This window comes from Juglans regia, chromosome 10 (assembly GCF_001411555.2).
Source record: "Juglans regia cultivar Chandler chromosome 10, Walnut 2.0, whole genome shotgun sequence".
Lineage (NCBI taxonomy): Eukaryota > Viridiplantae > Streptophyta > Magnoliopsida > Fagales > Juglandaceae > Juglans > Juglans regia.
The window spans coordinates 12816145-12842720 of record NC_049910.1 but is presented as its reverse complement, the minus strand read 5'-3'; the positions used below and the strand labels follow the sequence as shown (position 1 = coordinate 12842720).

The 26576-nt window shown below is 34.5% G+C and overlaps 1 protein-coding gene and 1 long non-coding RNA gene across 2 annotated transcripts; one reads left to right on the top strand and one right to left on the bottom strand.

Moving 5' to 3' along the window:
* Positions 1-2937: 2937 nt before the first annotated feature.
* Positions 2938-7807, top strand: LOC118349546. Its single transcript, XR_004802512.1, has 4 exons — positions 2938-3052; positions 3518-3717; positions 3801-3955; positions 6761-7807. It is a non-coding gene; the product is annotated as an uncharacterized LOC118349546 (long non-coding RNA).
* A 13607-nt stretch (positions 7808-21414) lies between these two features.
* LOC109011664 (aquaporin SIP1-1-like) lies at positions 21415-22271 on the bottom strand. Its single transcript, XM_018992949.2, has one exon. It carries the CDS (start codon positions 22196-22198, stop codon positions 21479-21481), a length of 720 nt encoding a protein of 239 aa, XP_018848494.1. The 5' UTR covers positions 22199-22271; the 3' UTR covers positions 21415-21478.
* Positions 22272-26576: the final 4305 nt, after the last annotated feature.

Genomic DNA, 26576 nt, shown 5'->3' with positions numbered 1-26576 from the left:
TGATATGAGGAAACGAAAGACTAATTTTGGCATCGAATGAGCTTGATTTATGTTATAGATAGCACAAGGAGATCAGATTGATCTGTCTCTATACTTCTTCATCTGCATCCGTTTTGAGTCACGATATTCTAGTGGAGGTAGTCTACCGTATGCATTGATGATTTCTAACCTCCTAGTCCAATCTAGGGTTGATGTGCTAATGACACATCGGACCCCTTAACAAGATCATCTTTAGCAAGAGCGAGGGCCACTTGCGGAAGGCTCTCATTAATGTTCCAGCGGCACGAGATAGTGGCACAGGGCATGATCTAGCTGTTATGGATGTCGATATTGATAGATAGGCTGCAGGGGCTACAACCAGATCCGATATCTGCTGGAGGAGCATTGTACACTTTTGATCCAGGACATGGAGAGGATCGTGGAGAGGATCACTGTGCCCATCATGGTTCTACTGCAAGAAATTAAGGGACGCATTACAGTCATCCAGGAGGACCTGGATAGTCTTACACAGTAGTTTTATTTGACATTTTGTTTTGTATCGAACGTTATCGATTTAATTATTATATCGTTTTTATTTGTTATATATAGCTAGTTTGTTTCTTATCAAAAACCATTTTCCTTATTTTACTTACCAGTTCATAATAATATAAACAATGAAATTTCCTAGAAGGTAATTTTGTTTTAATTGTAAATTCTTATTTACCATAACAAAAGTTATTAATTAATAGACTCAAATAATATTTATTTTTAAAATATTTGAATGTTTTTCAATAAATTTCTATAATTAAACTTATTTCGATTTTCTACGCCATTGTTCGAACCACTCTTATGACAATTCGAACGGTTTATAAATCCATTCGAACATAAAAGTACCATTTGAATGCTATAGCAACCATCTCCACCAGATTTATTTATAACTTCCCACCAAAACATTTGTGCGATGATTAAATATAGCGTTCGAACGGGATCTAACTTTCCTCGGGCACAATTGTGTATATTTTCCCACCACGAATATTAATCGAACAGTTATCTTATCATTCAAACGTGAATAAAAATACTGTTCGAACATATATGGGAACGTTCGAATAGTATAGCAACTATCCCTGCCAGCTTTATTTTTAACTTCCCACCAAAAAATTAGGTTGAATGATTAAATATCTCATTTGAACGGCTTCGACCTTTCTTCCGGCATAATTGTCTATACTTTTCTGCCATGACTATTATTCGAATAGTTATGTAACCATTCAAACATGAATTAGAAACTGTTCAAACGATTTTTTTTAGACGCTATATTTCATCCCAGAAAGTCTAGTTCGAATGAAGCTAAAACCGCTTTTACGTTTTCAGATGAAATTTAATTTTTGTCCCAAATAAGTACTTTTAGGGATGAAATTTAATTCATCCCTAAAAGAATTCGTCTCTAAAAAAATAAGTCCCATAAAAAAATAATTTTTAATATTTTTTAATGATAGAATCTACATTTTATAAAAAGCTAAGCAAAATTTATATACTTAAAATTTGTGTAATTATTAGTCGTTATCATATGAACTCAGTGACATGACATTGCTGATGTAATAGCTACGTTAACTAGTTTTATAGATAATGAGTAATTCTAAATACAGTTGTAGAGTGTGTAAATGTTGCATAATCTTTTTAAAATAAAGTAGAGGTCTACTATTAAAAAAGAGCTCAAACTCGGCTCGAATATTGTTTATTTTTTAAATAAGATTTAATAATTTATAAATTAGATAAATAAAAAAATAAAAAGTCTAATATTGAATTTATACAACTAACAAGTATAACCTCTATTGAATTATAAGATTTTAAAATTTATAAATAATTAATATATATCTAGTTGATATTTATCCATAATAACAATATATTATATGCATACAAAAATTATTAACACATACACATAATATGATAACATATATATATATTTCATACATGGTTCTCACATACTAGTATATTAAATTATTAAATTTTATCAACTAATTATTATACAAATTATAAAATATAACTATGAATTATATTCAATATATAGACATAAGTAATTAGGTTACATATTATTTATTTAATTATAAACATGTTATGCTTATATTATTAGCTAATACATATAGATGTATATATTTATCAATATATGAATGAGTTTTAATCGAGTCTAGCTAACGAGTCAACTCGGACAGAAACGAGTGGGTCTTAACTAGCCTTAGCAGAGTCAAGTTGAGTTTTGTTGAGTATGTGTCATTTAATAATCAAACGAGTATTTACTTTCACGGGAGATTATTTTTTTTCACGAGTCGAGATCGATTCAAATTTAACCAGGCGAGTATCGAGTGGATTATTGAAAAGACTGGTTTGTTTACAACCCTAATACCAATCGTAAAGGCTATAAAAAATTTTAGTTTGTTCTTTTATTTTGTCTTTTGAATTTGACTGCTCATATATTTTAATTTTTTTAATGACTAAAGAAATTACCATTAATGTATTTGTATAATTTATTTAAAAAAAAAAAAAACAATTGTACTAAACGCACGCCGAACAACATATGACTATAAAATGAGCCTCGAAATTCTTTCACCATCAAGGAATATTATATATATATATATATATATAGTTGGTCGATAAAAAACTTGTAATATTCCTTACCCAAAAGAAGAAAAAAAAAACCACCCAAAGTTGGGACAATGAGTACCTATATATATATAATGCCTTTTGTTTAATATTACTTTACAAAAAGGGTGGTTGGGCACGAGCTTGAGGGGAAGCGTGCATGGTTTGGCCTTATCAGCGTGTCCAATGACTCCCACGGTCCAGACTATACTGTTTTTAGGGCTTGTACGTACCATCCTGGGAAGTGACCAGGTTCAATGAACCTCAAATGCAGTCTCTCTCCCACCGCATTTCTCTATTAATATATAGTTCTGGGACACAGAAAGATCAAAAGTGAGAGAGAGTTACAACTCCTTTTATGTCTTTGGTTGCTGCTAGCTCCGGCCTGCTGCTCCTTTCGGACTTGCTTCAGCTTCAACTTCAATCTTTGAGCTAAATGGTATTTTTTTCCTTTTTCTTTTATAAGCCAAGTGGGTTTTCTTTCTTTTCTTATTCAAATCTGAGATTTCCCACTGATGCACTTCTTTTTTTCTTTATGAATATTATGAATTATCATGTAGCTAGCATTTGGTTGGTTGAGTTATCTTCTGTTTGTTTGGAGGAAAACTTTACGATGGAAAAGGTTTTTTTAGAGAGACTAGGCTTTACTGTACAAAGGGGGGTTTTTTTATTTCCTCAAAGCCAACAAAGAAGCACCTTATATATACATGTCCATCTTTCATATCTCATGATAATATTCCCACATATACCACGATAAATATATAGATCATGGGTTTCAAGTTGCCAATTATTTTCTCTGGATCTTGGAGAAATTCTTTTTCTGTTTAGTATTATAGTTCGAAACTGTTGACCTGGTCTTCATAATAATCGATTATATATTTGCCGCTTATTTATGTATGTATAGCACAACAAATTAGAGGCTCTCTTTGACCATTGGATTGATCACCTTTCCAAGCTGCTAGCTAATTGGGCAGGCAATATCAGTACTGGAAGTCGATATTGGGTGAAACGTCCTATTTACTCAGGAGTAGCACAAGAGGATCATCGAGGAACGAGCTAAACGTCCCCTAGCTAGCTAAGCAACAACATTTTGATCTGCTCCTGGTATGTTACTCTTTTCATGGAATTTAAGTAGGAGCATTAATACGAACATGATCAATATGATAAGCTACAGATCATATTTGTAGTATTTGCAGCATGCAGCAGTCGTTGAGAAGGTTGATGGAAGTATTAGCAATGATCATTATGATAAGCAACAGCTAGAGGTATATTTGTACGCAGCAGAAACCTGGCCTCGGGAATTAAGCTCGGTGACATTAATATTCCTGTAGATCGATCTCAGGTATTTTGAACTCCCTTTATATATATTAGTCTTTCTTTTACTTGATCATCTTAAAGAAATCATTAGTGTTAATTCTTTCTTATTCTTGATCGTAAATCAGTAAATATTATTATATATCCAGAATAAGAGGCTAGTACACATGAATATTCTCAACTTTAGAGTTTAATTTACATATCCTCAAGCATCTCCTAGCTCCATCCACACAGCTATATGTTTAAGTAATAAACTTGCATTTTAATTTGATGATTTACAGGTTTCTTAATTAATCCCTCCTTGCATTTTGACTATTGCGTGACATGATTAACTTTCATATATCAACTCATGATATCCAGTACAGCTAGTGATCATCTCACTTCTTATAATGGAACTTATGTACCAGAAAAAAATGGTATCTAGACTTATAGCCTGATCTTGGGATGTAAAATATATTTATTTCCACCATCTCTATCATAGTCTATAAGACAAATGTATGCATTTTGGCCCTAATAACTTATATTTATGTTTTATATCTCAATCAATATATATGCTGTCTTTTTTAGTCGTATCTACAATCACCTTGTCTTTATCGATCATCTCTGAATTAATAATGTTCTACCCCAAATCCGAACTGTCACGTATTATTTAATCAATAATGCTACATACAACCGGCATGTACAACCTTTGTGTAACCGGCTGACACAACTGGGTTCTACTTTCTCCCTTTCTTCCTCTCTTTCTCTCCCCTTTCATTTTTCTCGATGAAAAACTTAGGAACTTGATTCAGTGCTTCTCTCTTACAAGATGGACTTCAAGTCTTTGCGCTTTATCACCCACTAGTCATTATTCTCTGTAGAGTGTTCCGACGACCTTGACTCTTATAACATGACATTAATTTAATCTTATTATTTATGTTTCCTTTATAAAAATTTATTCTCAAACGTAAATATTAATATTAAGTTATTAACATATTATGTATCCTTACATATTATAAGTTACATACTTACATATATAATATATATAGTTATATTAAATGCATGTTTTAATTAAACTAATTAGTATATTTTGACTAATTATTTTTAATATTTATTTGGTTAATTGCTTATATGCATGGTGTTTTGAGCTGAAAATAATGTTTTGGCTCTATCATATTTGGGCTTAAAAAATTATTCATTTGGGTTAAAGAAGCCAACCAGCCCATAAAAAAGAACCCAAAACTGAATCACACTTGTAATCTAAACCGAACAATCTCATCTCATTTCATTCTATCTCATCTCAACTCTTTTCAATTTCAAATTTTCAACTATTTCATCTGATTATTATCTAATCATTACAACTTTTTCAAATGTATAAATAAAATACAAAAATTAATTCAACTATTCAACTTTTTCTCTCCTTTTTCAAAATTCTATTAAACATATTAACTCAAACTATTTCACTATTATTCACAGATCATCTAATTTCATCTCATCTTACTATCTAAACGAGGCCTAAAACCAATTTAAATTGGTTCGGTTTCAAAATATGTTGAAAACTGAACCGAACCGAACCAACTGATTACACTACTCCTAGTTTAGGTTGTTCAAAATTGACCATCATGCATTTGGGAATATATTTTTTTTCAAAGTACGTACTTGTTAAGTGATGAAGCACACAGGAGCAAAGTGAGTGATTAAGAACACTAGCTAAGATTCTCATTTGTTTTCACAACTTCTCTCAACTCATCTCATCTCATCTAATCATTATAAATTTCTCAAATTTTCACATAAAATAAAATAAAAAATTCAACTTTTTTAAATCTCAAAATAAAAATAATATTAAAAAAATATATTCTAACAATATTTTATTCAACTTTTAACTTTAATCTCAATTCATCTTATCTACAAAAACAAACGAGACAAGCTTTCAGTACTATGACTGATTAAGATCGTACCACTCCTATTAAATATTTTATCACAAGAATCATGAGCGAAACGGAATATAATACTATAGGCTTAAGCTTTCACATGAATGAGGTTAGTCTCTACGTATCATATATTTCAAAATGATTGTTTATAAATTACTGAGGCTCACGGCCAGCTGGTATGTCTTTCTCTTTCTTATTTGCAAAAATTAAACCTTTTAGATAGATAATTGTAGAAGAATATTGATCTAATTCCAAAAACTTACACTTCCCCAAATATCTTCCCAACATCAATTAACTATTGTTCATAATAACTTTATATTATCATGTGACTCACCCAAGTGTTAACTTGTCAATTCCAAACATAATCCTAAAGCTCTCATGCCATCATGTGTATCCCATACCCGGTTCTGATCCGTTGATCTGTCTGATGGACCGGAGAGATTTCCCCAAGATATTTTATTTCAATATGTTGCTAGACACGAACCAGCTCATATATTCCATAATCGACAAAAGCCCTCAGTGCGATCGACAGGCTACTGTGCCGGCCAGCGGTGGGCGTGCCCCCTAGCTAGTCACACTTTTTTATTTTTTTTCCCTTTTCTTTTTCACATTTTTAAATATTTTTAAAAAATAAAAAATATAAAAATATATTAATAATCACTTCTTTAATAAGTAAGGAAAAAAATTAAATAGATGAGCGGTAAAATGAGGGAAATACTATCATTTTCCTTTTTCTATTGGGTACTTGGAGAATTATTGAGGACTTTGTCGCAATGCCTTTGCCAGTACCACATTAATACATTATACATGCATGGAACTCACGTAAGCCTTGTTTGTGAAGCGGAGCTGACACGTACGTATGAGGATGTACTTCGATTAATTGAATCATGCATGTTAACTTGTTGCTTTCTTATGTTGTTCAGCTTAGACAGTACTTGGGAACTCAACTCAAACTCTTCATGCCATCAGTACTTTGATGCCGATCTGTAGTACCAAGATTAATATTGCTTCCAAGTAGTACTGCTGATGAAGGTGACGGTTCTTTGGAGGGCTAGCTCTTCGGAGTCATCTAATAAATAGGTGGATAATTGCACTAAAAAATCAGTCTCCATTCTCTGGAGTGCTAAGCCTTCCAGTTGTTCAGCTAGACCCTTCATTCGAAGGAAGGGAATATGGTGTGATTAATTGGTAGCTTCTTGAAGTGGAATGCAGTGTCCAAAGTGGATAACCATGAATATTCGAGCTTTTACACATATGTTTCACTCTGATCAATTGGGAATGAGCCATGTCACAGACCAGTACTGCCATGGCAGGGTGAGAAAGTTGGGATGTGATGGCGCCGGCGAGAGGACACTTGCCATGTACGGTGGCTGAGAAACATATGGCCTTTAACATGAAGGCTATGGGAAAGATCGTTCGATGGCTTTAGCAAATGTCCTCCAATTAATTCTGGTACATTACTAGGATCAATAAACTGCACCGGTGATGTGCTTGTTGAAGATCCCGATCGAGTTCTCGTACTTATTACAGTCAGAAGAGTTCCCCTTTACAACTTCAAGTTCGTGAAGCTTTTGTGATCATGTATTGCAGACTGTAAACATGGTCCAAGGCCGTCAATCTGTCCCTTTGTTCTACTCTCCTGCCTTGAATAAATCCGAACAAAGGGAGCCGTATGGTGGTAGTGATGTGTTCATCGATCCGTCCTATCATTTCTCGCACAAGAATCTGCAGCTAATTGTTAATTACAAGTACTACTACTCGTGTACTAGTGGTACTTTGTGAGTTTGTTTTTCTTTCCTTTCATGGTACGTTGAGATCATAGACTTCCGGTTGAAACTCCACGTATGTCGTATTTACAAGTAAAGTACTAAGGCTGGAGATTCTGGGATGAAATATAGCATCTCAAAAAAAAATAAAAAAACTGTGCGAACGGTTTCAAATTCGTTCGAACCGTATGCTATTTTACATTCAAAAGTTGACATAATTGTTTGAAAAATATTCGTGACTGGAAATTATACACAGTTGTGGTGAGGGAAGGTTAGAAATCGTTCGAAAGTACTATTTTCATTCAAAGAGAGTTTGAGATCATTCGACGGTATGAAATATTCGAATGTAGAGTCAATCATTTGAATGATTTTTTTATAGGAAGTTATAAATTGGGGGATGCTTGCAATCCCGTTCGAATGGTAATGTTACGTTCGAACGGATTTATAAACCGTTAGAATGCTCATAAAATTGGTTTAAACTGTAATGTTGACAATCGAAATAAATTTAATTATAAAAATTTATTGAAAGAAACTCAAATATCTTAAAAATAAATATTATTGATTCTATTAATTATCAGTTTTAAAAGATGAAAAATTTACCTATACAAATTTATTATTTATGGTAAATTAAAATGTATCATATATGCCATACTAGAAAATTTATATAATTAATTTAAAAATTAATTAACGCTTTTTTTATGGTAAATAAAAATTTACAATTAAAAAAAATTTCCTTCCATAGAAATTCATTTTTTATATTGTCAAACCGTAAGTAAAATAAGAAAACTAATTTTTGATAACAAACAAGTTAACTATATATAAAAAATAAAAACGATATAAAAATTAAATTGACAATGTTCGATAAAAAAAAAAAAAAGATCGATACAAAATAATATTGTGTAGGATTATCCAGGTCATCCTGCATCATAGTAATGTGCTCCTCAATCTCTTGCAGTCAAACCATGATAGGCCAATGATCCTCTCTATGTCCTATATCAAAAGTGTGCGATGCTCCTCGAGCAAGAGTCACATCTCCCTGGTAGTAGTCCTTGCAATCTCTATATCAGCATCGACATCCGTAGAAACTGGATCATGCTCCGTACCAGTACTGGTCACCACTTCAAAATTAATGCGAGCATTCCGCAAGTGACTCTTACTCTTGCTGAAAGTGATCTTGTTAAGGGCTCGATCTGTGGTTGTTTCCGCTCTGTCAATAGTACATCAACCCCCGAATTAAGTTGGAGGTTGGAGATCATCAATGCATACAGTAGACTACCTCCAGTCAAATACCGCAACTCAAATTGGATGCGGATGAGGAAGTATAGAGGCAGATCAATCGGCTCTCCTTGTGCTATTAGTAACATAAATCGAGTCCGTTCGATGCTGAAATTTTTCTTGTGTTTCCTCAGATCGATATTATGTGAGACAATCAAATTCAGCATGCGAAAAAAATACTCGACAATAACCTGTTTGATTACCTTGCTACCATCATATGGAGGAGCCAAATCATCATGCATTAATAGACGAATCTCATCATGCGTTGGACTGTCGTCAGCTGGAGCCTCATCCTCAATGGCATATTCATCTTCTATCCCTACAGCCAGTTGTTGTGCAGGGTATGCACCCACCACACGGGGGATCCCTAAAAATTCAACGATATTGTCTACTAAGATAGTAATATGGACTCCTCAAATAACGAACGAGAATGAGTCCTCATCAGCCCCCATCTCTGATATGGCCTGAAAAAACTTACCGACCATATCAGGATAGGCCACTCCCCTCTGCTCACAGATCAAGCTCCATCTTATATAGCTGATTATAGAAGACAAGCTCCTTCCATCCCAGACAAGATCGCAAAATTTTTTCTATAATGATCTCCCATTCAACCAATATTTGCGTTCTCGACTCACTAGCTTCACCGCTAGGTTGCTCCCTCCCACGTTTTCTTCCAACATATGTCGTTAATTTGTTGTTCATAAAACAAATAAACAATGAATATAAAAAGAAATAAAAAGTTCTAATTATGTTATAATGGGTACTGTTCAAATAGAAAATATATAGTTCGAACTAACATTTAGCCTATTCGAACGTTAAATAAAATTGTTCGAATAACTACGAGACCCTATTCGATCTGTTTAAATTCATTCAAACAAATAAATATATAGTTCGAACAAAATCATCATATGGCCATGAACTGTGTATCTCAGCTTGTACTATTGTTTATCTGTTCAAACTGAAAAAAATTGATTCAACAAATATTTGACTCAACTTTGTACGATCGAACATGTGGTGCCATGTTCAAACTGAAAAAATGATTGTTTGACAAAAAACTATTCGAACAGCTTTGAAGTTGTTCGAACAAGCAAACCCATGAAGATCCATGGCTGAGTCGACTCAATACCAAATGTAAAAACCAGCGATTCATCATGAATCTGATGAATAGTTGGTTTTAAGCATACAAATCAACATGGAGTGAGGCCTAGGTTTCACCCCATAATTTCTATGACCAAATATCGTTTGTGGCGGTCGGAAAGTACCAAAAAGGGGTTGGATTAGATTCAAAATCTGAACCCCATTTTCAACACCAAGGATGGTGGGTCATACCTCTTAGATGGTAGCCAATGGTCAGTCTACGAAAGAGAGTGGTGGCGAACGACGGTGGTGGCTTCAAACGGTGTTTGTGAAAACGAACCGTTCTATTGAAAACTGAGTCTTATGCCTCGAAACAATCACGTTTGAGCTAGTATTTTTAAGTTTGAATGGTTTATTACAATTATTTTAGTTGTTCGAACTGAATTTAACCATTCGAACCAGAGTTTGATAAAGCTTGCATAATACGTTACGAACTATCACCGTGGGTCTGTTAAGGACCTAGGTACATTCGAAGCTGGTGTTATATTGTTAGAATGGGATATAGAAATTTTTTATCAGTTTGAACAAAAATTATTTCTTTTGAATCATCAATGCATAGAATAAACTACGATGACTCATTTTTGTCAAAGACTCAGGTACGTTCGAACATGCATATAAGATGTTCGAATGTGTAACTAATTACCTTCAAATGACCTATAGTGGGATTTTAGTTGTGCGAACAAACTATGAGCATTCAAACGGTAGAGGACCCTAGTACATTCGAACAAGCATATACTTTGTTCGAATAGTTTATACTCTAATTGCATACATTGTAATTTATAGGATAGCATAATTATATTATACTATAATATGATATAATACTTATAATATACTAGTTATAATACATTGTAATTGTATATATACTTTAACATAATATAGTAGTTATATAGTATAGTATATTTATATTATACTCTTAAGTACAAATATTTTAAATAAGAACTCTACTCATCATCCATACACCACACATTTAGTAAGGAAAAAAATAAAAAACCATATGTGGTGTGTAGTGTAAGGATGATGAGTAAAATAACTCTATTATAAATAGTAAGGTAAAGTATAGTTATATTATATTTATACTAGTATAGTATAGTAATAGTTATATGCTAGTTATATCATGCTATAACATAATAGTACTGGTTATATTATACTAGTTATCTTATACTAGCTACTTATATTATACTATAATATAATAAAGAAATGATAGTTGCAGTCGTGAGTATGCAAGCGCTGTGCAATCATTTTGAAAAAAAAAATGAATAAATACGAGACTCACATGAAAAAATAATAATTTTTTAATAGTGAACCTACTCTTTTTCAAAGTGACTGCACGATACTTACGCACTTTATGACTGCATGTAACATTACTCAATATAATATACTAGTTATATTATACTTCTATGTTATACTATAATATAATAGTACTAGTGATATTATACTACTAATATTATACTATTAGTAGTATACTAGTTATAATATACTATACTATATAATGCATATAAAATAAGATGTCATAAAATGGAAGAAAAAATATTTCATTCCAACAGTATATTATACTATTCAAACGGTGTATGGATCTATTCGAACGGAAATGCTACTGCAGTATACGAGCATTCGAACGGAAGAGTTTGTCGTAAGGATTGATGGGAAAAATTGTCACCAACCATTGCTTATATAAATCACTATTTATTAAAAACTTTCACCATTCGAATGCAATATTGAACCATTCAAACACAATCGTTTAAGTGGGTTAGGCGATGTCACATACACGAAAAAATTTCATAACCAATATAGCATGACAATCAAAACCAAAAAATCATTGCTATGAGGGGACCCATGATCGAGCTCTAGCTATTTCAAGATAATAACCCAACATCATAGAAAAGCACATCCTAATTCTCGTAGCCTTGCCCGCCATCCAGACCAATATATAGAGTGTTATTTACAAAAGAAGTACCGGACCGACCAATCCTAACAAATTGAAAGTCAATAGTAAAGTCAATAGTGCTATTTAGAAAAGTTTGGCTAAGAATGAATGAATTTGTGTTTGAAAAGAGACTCACTTGCTCAAGAAGTTTATTAAAAATAGCAAAGGAAGTTCTTGAAGAGTTCCAGCATTTTCAGAGAACACAAAGAAAGGATGGTTAGTTACCGAATGTTGTCATTAACAAGCAGACATGAGAAAAACCAGAAGCTAGTTTTGTAAGGTTAACTGGGATGCTTCCCTAGATACCAAGAGGAAAAGAATAGGAGTGGGGATCATGATCAGAGACGAGGAGGGAGAGGCTTTGGTTGTTGTATGTGATCAAAGGCATAATGTGCATAATCCAACAGTAGCAGAATGTCATGCACTCTGGAAGGACCTGGAGTTGTGCAGTGTTCTTAATATACAGAAGGCAATTTTCAAAGGAGATGCTAAGGTTGTTCTAATGGCAGTCAGAAGTGATGAGGATGATTTGTCTTTTTTTGTTCTTTAGTTGAAGATATCAGGATTGGATTAAAAAACAGATTGGATTGGATTAAAATATTGTGGCTCATACTTTACCTAAGGAAGTTTTAAGATTAGAAGAAGAAAATGTGTGGATAGAAGAAGTTTTAGATTTTGTTGTAAATTGTCTGGAAAAAGACAAACTTTGTATTGTTTGAAGCTTGATACTGAAATACAGGGGTTTTATTTTCAAAAAAGAAAAAACTTGGCCGAAACCATATTGAAATTAATCCACATGCACCCAAAACCTTAGATTTTAGCATACAAATAGTTTGCATCGAAATGAAAACCAAACATTCAGACCACAAAGAGATAAAATAGCTTGTTTGCAACAAAAAAAAACCATTGATTGAGTTTTGTTATATGTTTGGGTATATAAGAACCAAAATAGATGAGTGCCTAGAAAATGCATGCAATTATAATCTAAAGTATGAGAGGCCACCAATATATAATATGAAAAGTAATTTCACTTGCAAAGTACAATAGGTTTAGGCTTGAATGGGATAGAAAGAGTCTCTCATCCCATCTCATCCTATCTCATCTAAATATCTAAATATCATAAACACAAACAATTAAAGAAAGAGTCAGATTAATGTTTTTTAAAGAGTCATGCTCGTATGCCGCCACCGTTGGACTATATTGCTAATTAATTATGTTTTTTAATATTTTTTAAATAATTATTTTTTAAAAAAAGAAACTCACAAATTTATTAATAGTAATGTTTTTAATCATTTAAAATAAAAATAAATAAATAAAATATACTAGCAGTCCAAAAATCACACTAGCATTTTCTTTTTACTAAACTAAGTTCCAAGGAAGCGATCTTTTTAAAATTGACAACTAACCCAAAGAATTAATTTAATTTTTTTTATAAGAAGAAACATAATATTAATGATAAAAAATTACAGACAACTATCAAGCCAAATTGCTTGAAAGATCAAGTTTGAAAAACCATCTCACCACATTTCAATAGACTCAACAGACCAAACATGTTGGGCTAGATCATGAGCAGCCTCATTTCCCAACCTACTCACATGTTGAATATGATATTCACCAAAAGCCAATAACTTCTTTATTTCTTGCAAGAAAATCCCCAATATTGAAGAAGACTCTGTTGAAGCTTGAGTCTCTCTATGATTAGCTTTTTAATACCCATAGGAGCACATAATTGCAGACCCCAAAACACAGCAAGCAGCTCTATATCCTCAAGAGCAGCAACCTCAGCTTCAGTTTTGCTAACAACCATAACAGTTTTTCCATTAACATCTCTGAGTATAGCTCTAATTCCAACTTTGTGTTCATCACTAAACATAGCCCCATCCACATTTAACTTCAAAAAACCAGCAAGCCACATAACTTCTTAATCTCTGTACTAGATTTCTGTCTTGCACCTGTGAACATCCTGTTAAGAGAAAGAGCATGCTTCATAACTTGTCTTGGCTCAAGTGTCACTTGTTCATGCATCTTCTTGTTCCTCCTATACCATAACCCCAAAGCTATTAAGAAAAAACTAGTCCTTTATTTTACCTAAGGCTTTCACTTGCATAGCAATCTTCAAAAAAGAGTTATTCCTTTCAACATCTTGCATAATAGGCAGAAATATACCCACTGATATTTAATGGATGGACAATTGAGCAAAACATGAATCAAATCTTCACAACCAGCATTACAGAAACAACACACCTTCTCACTTATAATCTTCTTTCTTCTCAAATTGTTTTGTGTTGATAACCATCCTTACAAGCTCTCCATACAAAGACCTTAATCTTATTAGGAACTTGCATCTGCCAAATAGCATTCCATAAAGTTTGTTGTAAACTGGCACTCGAGCATTCACCCAAAATTTTCTGAGCTCCCTCTCTTACCAACCTATAGGTACTTCTCACACTGAATAGGTCATTTTTCTCTTGAGACTAAATTCACTTGTCTGGCTGAGTACCTGGGCAGATTATTATTTTCAAAATCTCAGAAGCAATATTTGGATTGAATAGAGCTCTTACTCTTGCTACATTCCACCAATTATTATTCATGTCCAGTAGAGAATCCACTGTTTACTCCTTATTTATTGCAACACCATCAGAAATAGCTAAAGAAGCATTACCGAAACCTGGAATCCAAGGCTCTTTCCAAATCCTTGCAGTTTTCTCATTATCAATTCTCCATCTACAACCTTTGAGCAGCCAAGATTTTGCTTCCCAAATTCCTCTCCATATCTAGGATGGGTTACCTCCCAATTTAGAATCAAAGAAGTTATCCTTAGGAAAGTATCGAGCCTTATAGATTTTGTGTAATAAAGAGTTTTTAGCATGAACGATCCTCCAACCCTGTTTTGCAAGTAATGCTAGATTCAAAGATTTCAAATCTTTAAAACCCAAACCACTTTTAACTTTAGGCTCATGAATTTTCTCCCAGCTAACCCAATAAATCTTCCTCTCCTTTTTTTTTTTTTTTACCCCACCAAAATCTAGTCATCATGGATTCCAACTTTGAATATAGTGTAGCAGGTAATAGAAAGCTACTCATGGAATAAGTAGGAACATAAAAGGCTATAGCTTTAATGGGAATCTCTTTCCCACCTTGAGAAAGTAATTTTTCCTCCCAATTTTGTAGCTTATGCCAGACTTTGTGTTTGATATCAGAAACAACTTTAGTTTTTTATCTTCTAACAACTGGTAATAACCCCAAATATTTTTCATACTGTTGTTCAAAACTTGTACCCCACATACTCAAGATCTCTTCACGCACATCATCAGTACCATTATTGCTAAAAACCATAGAGATTTTTCTCTATTAATATTTTGTCCAGAAGCTTTCTCATAAACATCCAATAGCCCTTGCACACACAAATTCTCTTCCACATTTGCTCGATAGAAAATCACATTGTCATCAATAAATAATAAGTTATTAACCTGAGGAGCACCCTACAAACCTTGAGCCCAAAAACTCTATTCTCAGCCTCAGCCTTGTTCAATAAAGAAATCAAACCTTCATTACACAATAGAAAGAGATAAGGGGAAAATGGATCCCCTTTGTCTCAAAACCCTAGTTGGAATAATTGGACCTTTAGGAACACCATAAATCAACACAGAATACGTAACAATGGAAATGAATTTCATGATCATAGTTACAACTTGTCTCTCAAATCCCATGGTCATCATAATAGCTTCTAAGAAATCCCACTCAACACGATCATATGTTTTACTCATGTCTAACTTAAGAGACATAAAACCTTTCTTACCTACCCCTTTGTGCTTCAAATAATGAATTAGTTCATAAGCAATAAGCACATTATCTGTAATCAAACGGCCATGTACAAATGCACTTTGAGACTCTGAGATAATACAAGGGAGCACACTCTTCAATCTATTTGAATTGATTTTAGACATCAACTTATACACAATATTGCATAGACTAAAAGGTCAAAAATCAAATATTTTAGTAGGAGATTTCTTCTTAGGAATCAATTTGGTATAAGTATGATTCAAGGTGGTGGGGGAACTCACCAATATTTAGAGCTTTCAGAACATCTGCAGTAACTGATCCACCCACCTCAGGCCAGAACTTTTGATAAAAAAGTGGTACCATTCCATCTGGACCTGGAGCTTTCAATGGATGCATCTGCTTCAAAGCTTCTATCTCCTCTTGCTCAGCATATCTTGCTGCTAACTTGTCACTCTTCGTGTCAGATTGCCCAAAAAATCCATAGGTCCTTTTAGATCAATAGTGGAAAACAACTTTGTAAAAAAATCCAAGATAACTTGATCTCTTCCATCCCCATTCTTCCATACCCCATTGTCATCTTGAATTTGAAGAATGTTCTTCCTTTTTCTCCTATGTGTAGCTTTAGCATGAAAAAACTTAGAATTATGATCTACTTCCTTCAACCACAACGCTTTAGATCTCTGACGCCACATCAACTCATCCCTTTCCAACCATAATTGGACTTCCTTTCTAGCAATGCATGTCCCTCCTTATCAACAAACCTGGGATCACAAACTTGCAAATCATGTAAGCGTTTTTGTGCATTCCTCAAATTAACTTGAACCCTACCAAACTCAACTTGATTCCACCCTTGCAGCCTTTGTCCACACTCTGAAATTTTGTTCATAATATCTACCATATCATTTTTGCCATCTACTCTCCTCCAAATGTTTTTAACAATGTCATCACAACCCTTCTCACCTACCCACATAGCCTCAGACCGGAAAAAGCTTTGGCCTCCTTTTTTCTTTTTTTATAAATTCACATTCTAGCTCAATCCAAATTGGTAGGTGATTTGAATAGGCAACAAACCCATGTATGACTCTTGTGTGTGGGAATTCAGCACACCATTGATGATTTGCAAGAAACCAATCTAGTCTTTCACTAATAAAATGTTTTCCTTCTCTATGGTTACACTAGTTAAACATGGGCCCTCTAAAACCTAGATCCCACATAGAAATGTCATGAAGCACTTCTCTAAAATTTGAAAGTTGTTTCTCAGGTCTCATCCTCCCTCCCCACTTCTCAGTTTGATTCAAGATTTCATTAAAATCTCCCAACAACAGCCATGCCTCTCCTAGACTGCTATGTAATCTATGAATAATATCCCAAACTTTATATCTTAGATGAGCCTCTGGATGGCCATATACCCTAGTAAGATAATAATTTGTTTTATTAGCCCTAACATTCTTAACAAAAGTATCAACATGATGAATAGAAAAACTCAGAACAGAAATATCAACTTCCTTATGCCAAAATAAAGCTATGCCTCCACTCTTCCCCACACAGTCTACAGCTAAACAATTGGTAAAACCAAATTTATACTTACATGTTTCCACTTCTCGAGCCTGTAATCTCATTTCTTGTAAAAACACCATATCGGGAGCTTCCTTCACAATAAGATCGCAAAGAGCACGAATGCCTCATGGGTTCCCAAGCCCATAGACATTCCAATTGAGGATTTTCATGGCTCCCGGCAAGGCTGGGTGCTAGCCACTACCAATAGCTTCTGATTAAACCCTTTCTGAGCTTCATAAGTTTCCTTCAAAGCTTGATGCTTCTTCGACCCTCTAGTTTGATCTTCCACAGCCACCTGTGTCTTCTTTCTCTTTCTGTTACCAACCTTCAACGGGAGATTATGTTTCTGGGCTTGACTCATTTGGGACAACCGTTTCCATCTTTTACACTCCAACACATCAGGCTTTGCAAGACAATGAGCCTTAATTTCTACTCTCTAACAAACAATCCTCCCCAGGCCCATCTCCCTCAACAGGCCCCTTAAATCCATGATCCACAATCGCAGAATCTTCTATTCCCACGCTTACTTCCTGCAAATCAAACTGATCTCCCTCCAAACTTTGCGTAATCTCAGCATCTTCTGTTACCAACTCCGAATCATTTGCCGTTACAGTTGTCTTCTTATCTTGTATTATCCCATAATTGCAGGGATCTTGCTGGTTATCATTGATTGTAAAGTCTTTTGGCCGTGATTGACTCCCATAGTTTCTCTCTATCCCTGTGAATCCTGCTGTCCGTTTCTCCCCTGCCAGAGCTTCAGACGGAGAGGCATGACCAGCTTGATGTTTCTGCTCATGCCGATCCCACCCACGTCTGCCAGTACTATTTGATCGCAGCCACTGCCCATAAGGAAGACAATCAGCTGCTGTCTCATCTTCTGGATGGTCAGCCTGCCACCTCTCGCAATCTTTATGGCCATGACCAATTCGACCACAATAGTAATAGAAATCTGGAAGTCGTTCAGATGAAAAGCGGACCCAGACTGGTTCATGTAATCCTAGATTTAACATTTTGCCTCTCAGTAAAGGGTTTGTAACATCAGTCTTAATACGTACCCGCATAAACTCCCCCCAAGCCATCTCACCTTTCTCAAGATCCACTTACTCCACCTGTCCCACCTTGCTCTCAATGAGTTTGCCTACATATTCATTTCTTGCACTAAGAGGAAGAGCATGTAGTTGAATCCAAAATAGTGCCTCAGTAAGTTGAAACAGTGCCTCAGTAAGCTGAATTCGATGAATTGGTTGATTACCATCTACCTCTTTGATCAGCACCAGATGTTTGTCGAAAGACCATGGGCCTTCCCGAATAACTGATCTGCTCTTGTCCCGGAGATCATCAAACTCAATTAACATCAGTGTCGCATTCAAATCTCTAAACTGAACACCCTTAACAGGTCTCCATATTCTTTTCATCATTTGTTTAAAAGCCTCTCTGTTGTAATGCCTTGACGTCAACAGTTGAGCAATCAAACACTTTCCTCCCCGAATAATAGCATCCTCTAATTTCTGTGTCTCCACTTGGATTTCCTCATGTTCGCACTCCGTCAACGTCAAATGTTGATAGAGTTCCTCCAAGTTTTCCTCCATATCACACGCGTGTAACATGCATGTTCGTTGGGTATGAGGTGACACAAACCCTATCGTTGATGAATTTAGAAGGAAGTAGCATTGGCAATGGCCAAGTTTAGTCCAAATTTTAGCTTTTTTTGAATTAAAACTCCATCGGACTAGTCAAAAAGATATTAGTGAAACTTTGAGCTACAATAATTAAGGACCCCTAATCATATTTGGGACGTTACCGTAGAATGACCAAATCAATATTTTATGATTTTTTCATCCAATTACCTCTCTCTTTTAATATTAAATTTTAATATTAATACAAAATATATTAAATATTAAATACAAGTGTATTTACAAAATATTAGTTTTTTAAAAATATTATTAAAATATATAATATTATATTATTATTTTGACTTTAGGATAGCTAATCTAATATGGATTAACCTCTCCAAAAATTTTAACTATAGCCAAAACTTCAAATTTTAGTCAAAATTTAGACTTGACAATTAAGTCATTGCCAATGTTCTTAGAAGGTGAATGATACGAATACAATTCTTTCGATAATTATATTTAAAATATGATTGTGTAAATAATTGTAAAACAAGTTGAGTACTATTATTACGACTAAAAACAGTTGTAGGCCAAACCAAGTAGTAAATTTCTAAAATTGAAAAACCATAAAAATTTTGAAAACCCAAACATTATTTTTTGCAAACGTGTAAATTAGTGCATGTAGGGAAATTTGAGCAATTGAGTATTTCGCAAATTATTAATTCTAATATTATTTTTGGAGTGAAAATCTTAGGATTGATGTTTAAGCTTAATTTCCTCAAGTTTTAGGTGGAAACGCATAGGAAGTACAAATTTGGTGAAGGGCCAAAAATCCCTGATTTGAAAGGGGAAAAACAAACTCAATGATCCATGTTTTTATCATTTTTTGGGGAAAGAAAATAACTTGAAATGCTTACTATTGAAATTGGAAAATTTTATACAATACCACACTATCATCTTACTTTCATCCTACTATATAAATCGTGATACATTTATCAATACCTAGATCATCCATTATAGTACATTCTACATTGAGCGATCTTGAAGCTCCAAAAAATAGCCTGGATTTCTGGACACTTCAAAGGTTGTTTGCAAACTAGATAACCGTAGTTTATGGTACTCTAGTACAGATCAGCACAAAAGGGATTTCATTTAAAAAAAAAACAAACAAATTTTTTTAATCGCAGTAATTTAACTGACCATGCAATTGGCGTGATCGATTAAACGTCATTGTTAATTGATATATGTAGGAAATTGGAATGCCTTAATTTCTATTTTCTTGAAAGTGATCAGCAGATACCATATAAGTAATATTGCTAGGTATAATTGACGAGCTTTGCTATTCATAAGCCCATACACCACAGACCACAATTTATTTTATTTTATTTTTTTATTTTATTCTTCTACTCATCATCCATATACTACACATTTGATAAGAGAAAAAAAATTAAAAAAATAACAAAAAGGATGGTGTGTGGTGTGTGAGGCTTATAAGAGAATTTTTCTTAATCGACTTAGTGCGGTGCAAATCCTGCCTACTCTTTTAAAAAATAGTAGGACCATTATTAAAAATTGAAAATTTTCATGTGGATCCCAAAAAAAAAAAAAAAAAGTGCGCAAGTCTTTTACACTATAGGACTACAAATCATTTTCCCCATATATATATTAGATTGTTAATGATTTCAAACAATACATATCCTTGATCATGTTGTTGAATTTGCCCTATACAGCTAGGTAACAACTATAATTTTATGGCTTCCTCTTGCAATATATATAGGATCGTAATTTTATTGAGATACTGACGATTAATATTCCTAATTTCTTAGTGATCTTGAATTGCCATGCGTGCACTATATTATATATATAGCAGACGGAACAATTTTAAATTGGTATTTGACTTCATTTTATATATATCCTCATGTAGACAACCTGCAAGATTAATGTTTATTAATCTAAGTACTGAGATAGTGGCCGCCAAGGCCGGGAAGAATGAAAGTTAATATTGATGGATGGTACCATGGAATCATGAGGCATTCTGAGGGTTGTTTTGTTGCGGAGTTTTCATCTTTTTATGGTTGGGGTTCTGATGCCAAATTAAGCTGAGTTGTTGGCAGTCATGAGGGATGGACTGAGGTTCATGAATAAGAGCTTGAATGTTTGCTATGTAGATTTTGAACCTGATTCAAAGATTGTAGTAGTATATTGGAATGAACGTTGAAATTAGGTTCAAAAAATTAAAGGAAAAAAAGAGCAGATTCATATATAACACATGATATCTGCCTGTTTGGACTCCTCGAATTCCCATATGGTTAGCTTACAATCAGAACCAAGAAAATTCATCCTAGCCACAAATTAATGCTTCAAATTGCCTGCTTTGCACAGTTTCTTCAATCTCCTCCACGTTACTGCATATACAATACCATGTTTTGGAAGTATGATAAATGAATTCTGCATTGACGGATCATATCATATCACTGTTTCTTAAGCTATAAAATCATCAGGGTGATAAAAGAAAAGAAAATGGAAAACAGAATATTAACTAGAAAATCTTTTACACAGAGAGACGAGTACTGGAGCTTATCTAGATTATGCTTTCTTCTGCTTGATTGTTGGAATAAAAAGAAACCGAAAGATCCAAGCAGCCAAAGTTGCTCCAATGAGGGGACAGATCCAATAAACGTAGAAATGTATCCAATTACTGTGCTGATTGTTCAGAAATGCCCAGCCAAAGGCGTTGGCTGGATTCATGGAAGGCCCCGTGTAACCAGACCCTGCAACAACCAATCCCACGGTTGTGACAGCAAGTAACCACACCTTCAAAAGTGGGCTTTTGGGACCCCTGAGCATGATTAAAAGGAGTGCAACGCTTAGCACAAAGGTCAACACACCCTCAGCAACGGCTCCTGTATGCATATCCACTTTCAGGGAAGGCCCTCTAAGCATGTGTTTGTATTGGCTTGGCATCACTCGCAATATTGCCATGGCGCCCCCAACTCCACCGGCCGCCTGTGCAGGAAACCGAGTGGCCATAGAGATGAGAGATAAGTCAGGATTAAGGCCTGCAGCGTAGAACGAGACCGTGGTAGAAGGATTGAAGCTGGCGCCACCCAAGACCTTCCCGATCAAGCTGAATAAAAGTACAAGTGTGGAAGCAAGCACGGTGGCGATGAAGAGGCCTGCCACTGGTATGGCATGAAGGCCAAGGTATGCGGCTATGATAGGGGTAAGAATTCCCATCATTGGCGCGCTGAACACCCATAAAGATGTCAATATTGCATCTCCTATTGCAGCCTTCACCACACCCATCTTTCTATATTTCTCTTTGCTCTGATCTTTACCTGCCCTGTATAAAAGAGTTCAAAGAAAGTAGCCAACAGGGAAGTTCATCAAATTGCCGGCCTTTCCAAAGAAACAAATTAAGATGGATATATATATATATATATATATATATATATATATATATATATATATATATATATGCCAAGAAGCCTGTATATGTATAATCTACTTATTTTGGTGGCCGGCTATATGGTATATAGAGTAATAACATAATTGAGTTTATTCTTTATTTAAGCCATTTTGTTGACTCGAGCTTCCACCGCACCTACCCTTCACTTCACGATTGTGCTCACCTAATACGTAGCAGAAAACAACCATAACAGCGATGCGTAAAATATTTTAAAGAAAGTCAAGATCACATGATATGTAGGCATGGCCATTGGTATTTATTAATGACCCTTCTGCATGGAAAGTGTTGATGTAAAAGTTTGTTGGCTAGGATTAGATGACTATGATCTATTTGATTTATTAGATGAATGTAATTTGCATTTATCTTTATCTATGAATATTTAAATTCAAAAATAAGTAGATTAATAGATAAAAGGTTTGTTTTTATCTTTATCTATGAATAATTGAATTTGAATATAAGTAGTTGATGAATAGATAAATGTTCAAAAGACTTTTTGATCAAGATTGAAGGTTCGAAAAAATAGAAGATATCAAGTGATCTGGATAGAAAACTCCGTAAGAAGATATCGAGCAAGAAAGAATTTCGAACTATCTAAAAGTTATCTAAAGCAGTTATTTGATGAAGTTTCAGTGCTAGCTGTCAGCACAGTTATCCCGCCAACAGATTCCTACTGCACCTGAAATTCCTAATAGACTTAGCCCATCATCAGAGTTCAACTACAGATCAAATACTGGGCAGTGTATTTAATTCATTATTTTGGTTGAGGATATTATTGCTTGGGCAGTGAATTTCGAGAGGGCTTGGTGATCCACATGAGATCCAAGACTTTGAGTGTGAGAAAAATTTTCTTGAAAATTTTCTAGTGTTTTGTCTCTTCGAACTAATATTATGTCATTCGAACTTATTTTTGAGATGAAAAGTTTTCGTCTCAAAAAAACTTACCCATTTGAACAGTTTCGACTGATTCCTCTCAATTTTATCCTTAAAAATTATTTTTTGATACCAAAAAAAAAAAAGAACTTTTTGAGACGGTCTTTTTGAGATAAAATATTCATCTTCAAAAAATTTTGGGACGAAATTTGGATTTTTTGAAACAAAATTTTTTATCTCAAAAATCCAATCTCTTGTGGTGGTTGAACCGCTCTCAAATAGGAAAACTAAATTGTTCTGGTATGTCACAGTACAATACTGCTCCCTATGATCCCTCTAAAAATAGGTAGTAATATGTTAAATACCATAAAAGATTCGAGTGTATCTTATCTAACATCAATTGATTTTAGGTAGATTAACAGTTCAATGGTCCAACAAATGGTATCATAGCCATATAGGTCATGTATTTGAGTTGTAGGAGCTTCCTCAAGAGAAGGAAATTGTTGTTGAAACATTCCATGCTATTACTCTAAAAATAGGGACGCAATGACAAATACCATAAAACTCAAATAACAAAGATATTGTATACCCTCATTTTTCTCTCGTGTGTTGCCCATGCAACAATCAGGGCTCTTGAGAACCCTAACTTTGCCTTTAGCTCTAGGGTTCGAGCGAGTAGTGGGTGGTCAACTGCGCGCATGCCCCGCACTCTCGTTTGTATGAACAAACAAGTAGGATTTCGTCTCGGTTCTTCAATTGGTAATGTATTAATCTACGTTAATTGGGAGGGGAAGGGAAATTTCTAAGGGTAATGGTTAATATGAATATCTCCAAATCTCTTGGAAGAAGTTGAAAACTTCAGGTAGGTGGCAAAATCTTTTTGATATCCTTTCATTATGTACGTCTACCTCAATTTTGTTCCAGCTGTAGAATTATCAAACATGGTGGTAGTGGTTGTCTGGCGCAAATTCAATTGTCTTCAAGGGATAATGTGCATTTTACACAATATGGAGCATGGCGACATTTTCTGTTACGGGTTTTTCCGACTGCAATCCCCAATCATTATTGAAGGGAGATAGTTGGTAACTGACAAGGTAATGATGTGACTTAAATGGAAAACTGCCAAGTCCAAAAGGAATGATGAAAGATGCCATTAAAGGATAGAACAATTATTTCCATGCAAAGAAAAATGAAAACATGGCAAATACAGATGATGTATTGGAACAGGATGGAAAGGGTAGCGAGGAAAGAACATATAGTAAGAATTTTGCTTTGCTAACTTTTGTGCAGGAAACTATTGAGCAAAATGAGGAAATTTGTGCAATGGCAAATCAACTTTCTCATTCATCTTCACAACTAGACGTTTACTCCTTGAAACAAAAATGGAAGAGGCATGCCAAGAATCATACACTTAAAGGTATGCAATTTGAGAAAATTAAAGTAGATCGGAAGATGAAGCAATCTAATGAGAAGTCAAGTTCTTTGAATAACAAAGTTGAATAGAATGATCATAAAAGTGTAAGAAATATGTCTACAAAGGAAAGAATTGGTCGGCCAACCATGGAAATATCGGCAGAGGTTGCTAGTCAACCTTGCTGACAGCCATAAATCAATTAAGGTGGAAATTTCGAGAGCTTGGAAACCACCGAACAATTCAAACCCTTTGCCACATGGTAAAGGAAAAGAGGTCGGATGTTTTGTTCCTTATTGAGAGAGTTAAACCAGAAAAATCTTGAATTACGAGTTGAGAGTGGTTTTGAAGTTGAAAGTTTGGGAAGGAGTGAGGGTTTAGCCATGTTTTGGCAAGATAAGGTTGATTTACAAATCCAAAGTATTCTCAAAGATATATACGTGCCAAGATGCGATATGGTACAAGTAAAGAAGAATATAAATTAACTGGTTTCTATGGTCATCCTGATGCAACAAGAAGAACCGTGGGTTGGAATTTATTAAGAATGTTAAAAGAAGATACTCATCTTCTATGGTTGGTTATGGGTGACTAATGAAATTTTGAACATGGCTGAAAAACAAGGTGGGGTTTCTAGATCTCTAAAAAAAATGGAAGAATTTCAAGATATGTTAGTGGACTATCAATTGAGTGATATGGGTTTCTCGGACTTCAGATATACATGGTGCGATTATAATTCTAGTCCAGCATTCATTCAAGAAAGACGGTATCGAGTTGTAGCCAACCAGGAACGGTTTTCCAAGTTTGTTGTCAATAGAGTCTGAGTACTACCTGCTATCTCTTCAAATCATAATCCATTATTTTGTAATGTCTCTCTTCAAGGACAAGTCTTTATTAAAAACAAAAACCTCTTTCGATGTGAAGCTTGGTGGGATTTGGAGGAGGAATGTTATGCAATTATTCAAAGAATATGGTCAAAGAGAGATGATCATGGTGAAGCAATCTCACAAGTTTTGGAAAAGCTTGGTAGAAGTAAAAAACAACTACTGAAGTGGAACAAGGTTAAGGAGAGGGGTTTGGGTGATACCTGCATTATGGCTAAAACAAAGGAGTTGGAATGAGTGCAATGTAATATGGATACTGCTTCTCTGTCTAAAACAAAATACTCTCCAAAACAATATATTAATAATCTGATGGAAAAGAGGATCTGAAATGGAAGCAGAGGGCAAAACAAAGTAGGCTCAAGCATGGGGATAGAAATACACTATTTTATCACATTTGTGCAAACAAAGAAGGAAGATGAAATTGTACATGTGATTGAAGAATAGAAGTTGTGCTTTCACCAACTATTTTAAGAAGCTTTCTACAACAAATGGTTATTAAGGCATAGAAGCTAGTCTTGTTGTGGTGGAACATTGTGTGACTGAAGAAATGAATAAGAGCTAATACAGGAGTTTCGAGAGGATGAAATCAGAACTGCTTTATTCCTGATGGCCCCATTGAAATTCGCAGGACCCAATGGTTTTTCTGCAAGTTTCTATCAATCTCGATGGCGTGATGTTGGCAAAGATATTATAAGAGCTTCATTGAACTCGAGTATCTCTTTAGACTCAGTCAATGCAACTTATATAGCTCTTATACCTAAGGTGAAAGGTCCCCAAAAATTAACATATTTTAGGCCCATGAGTTTGTGTAATGTGCTTTACAAAATCATTTCTAAAGTTTTAGCAAATCGACTCAAAAGGGTGTTACCTCTTATTATCTCATCCACACAAGGTGCTTTTATTCTAGGTCGACACATCACATACAACATTCTAGTAGCATATGAGACTCTCCATACAATGAATACATGCTTAGGTGGAAAGGTGGGTTATATGGTAGTGAAGTTAGATATAAGTAAAGTATACAACAGGGTTGAATGAGAGTTCCTTAAAGCT

What these genes read in the sequence shown, in the direction of transcription:
- LOC109011664 (XM_018992949.2), bottom strand. Translation starts at nt 22,198, where the DNA reads ATGGGTGTGGTGAAGGCTGCAATAGGAGATGCAATATTGACATCTTTA.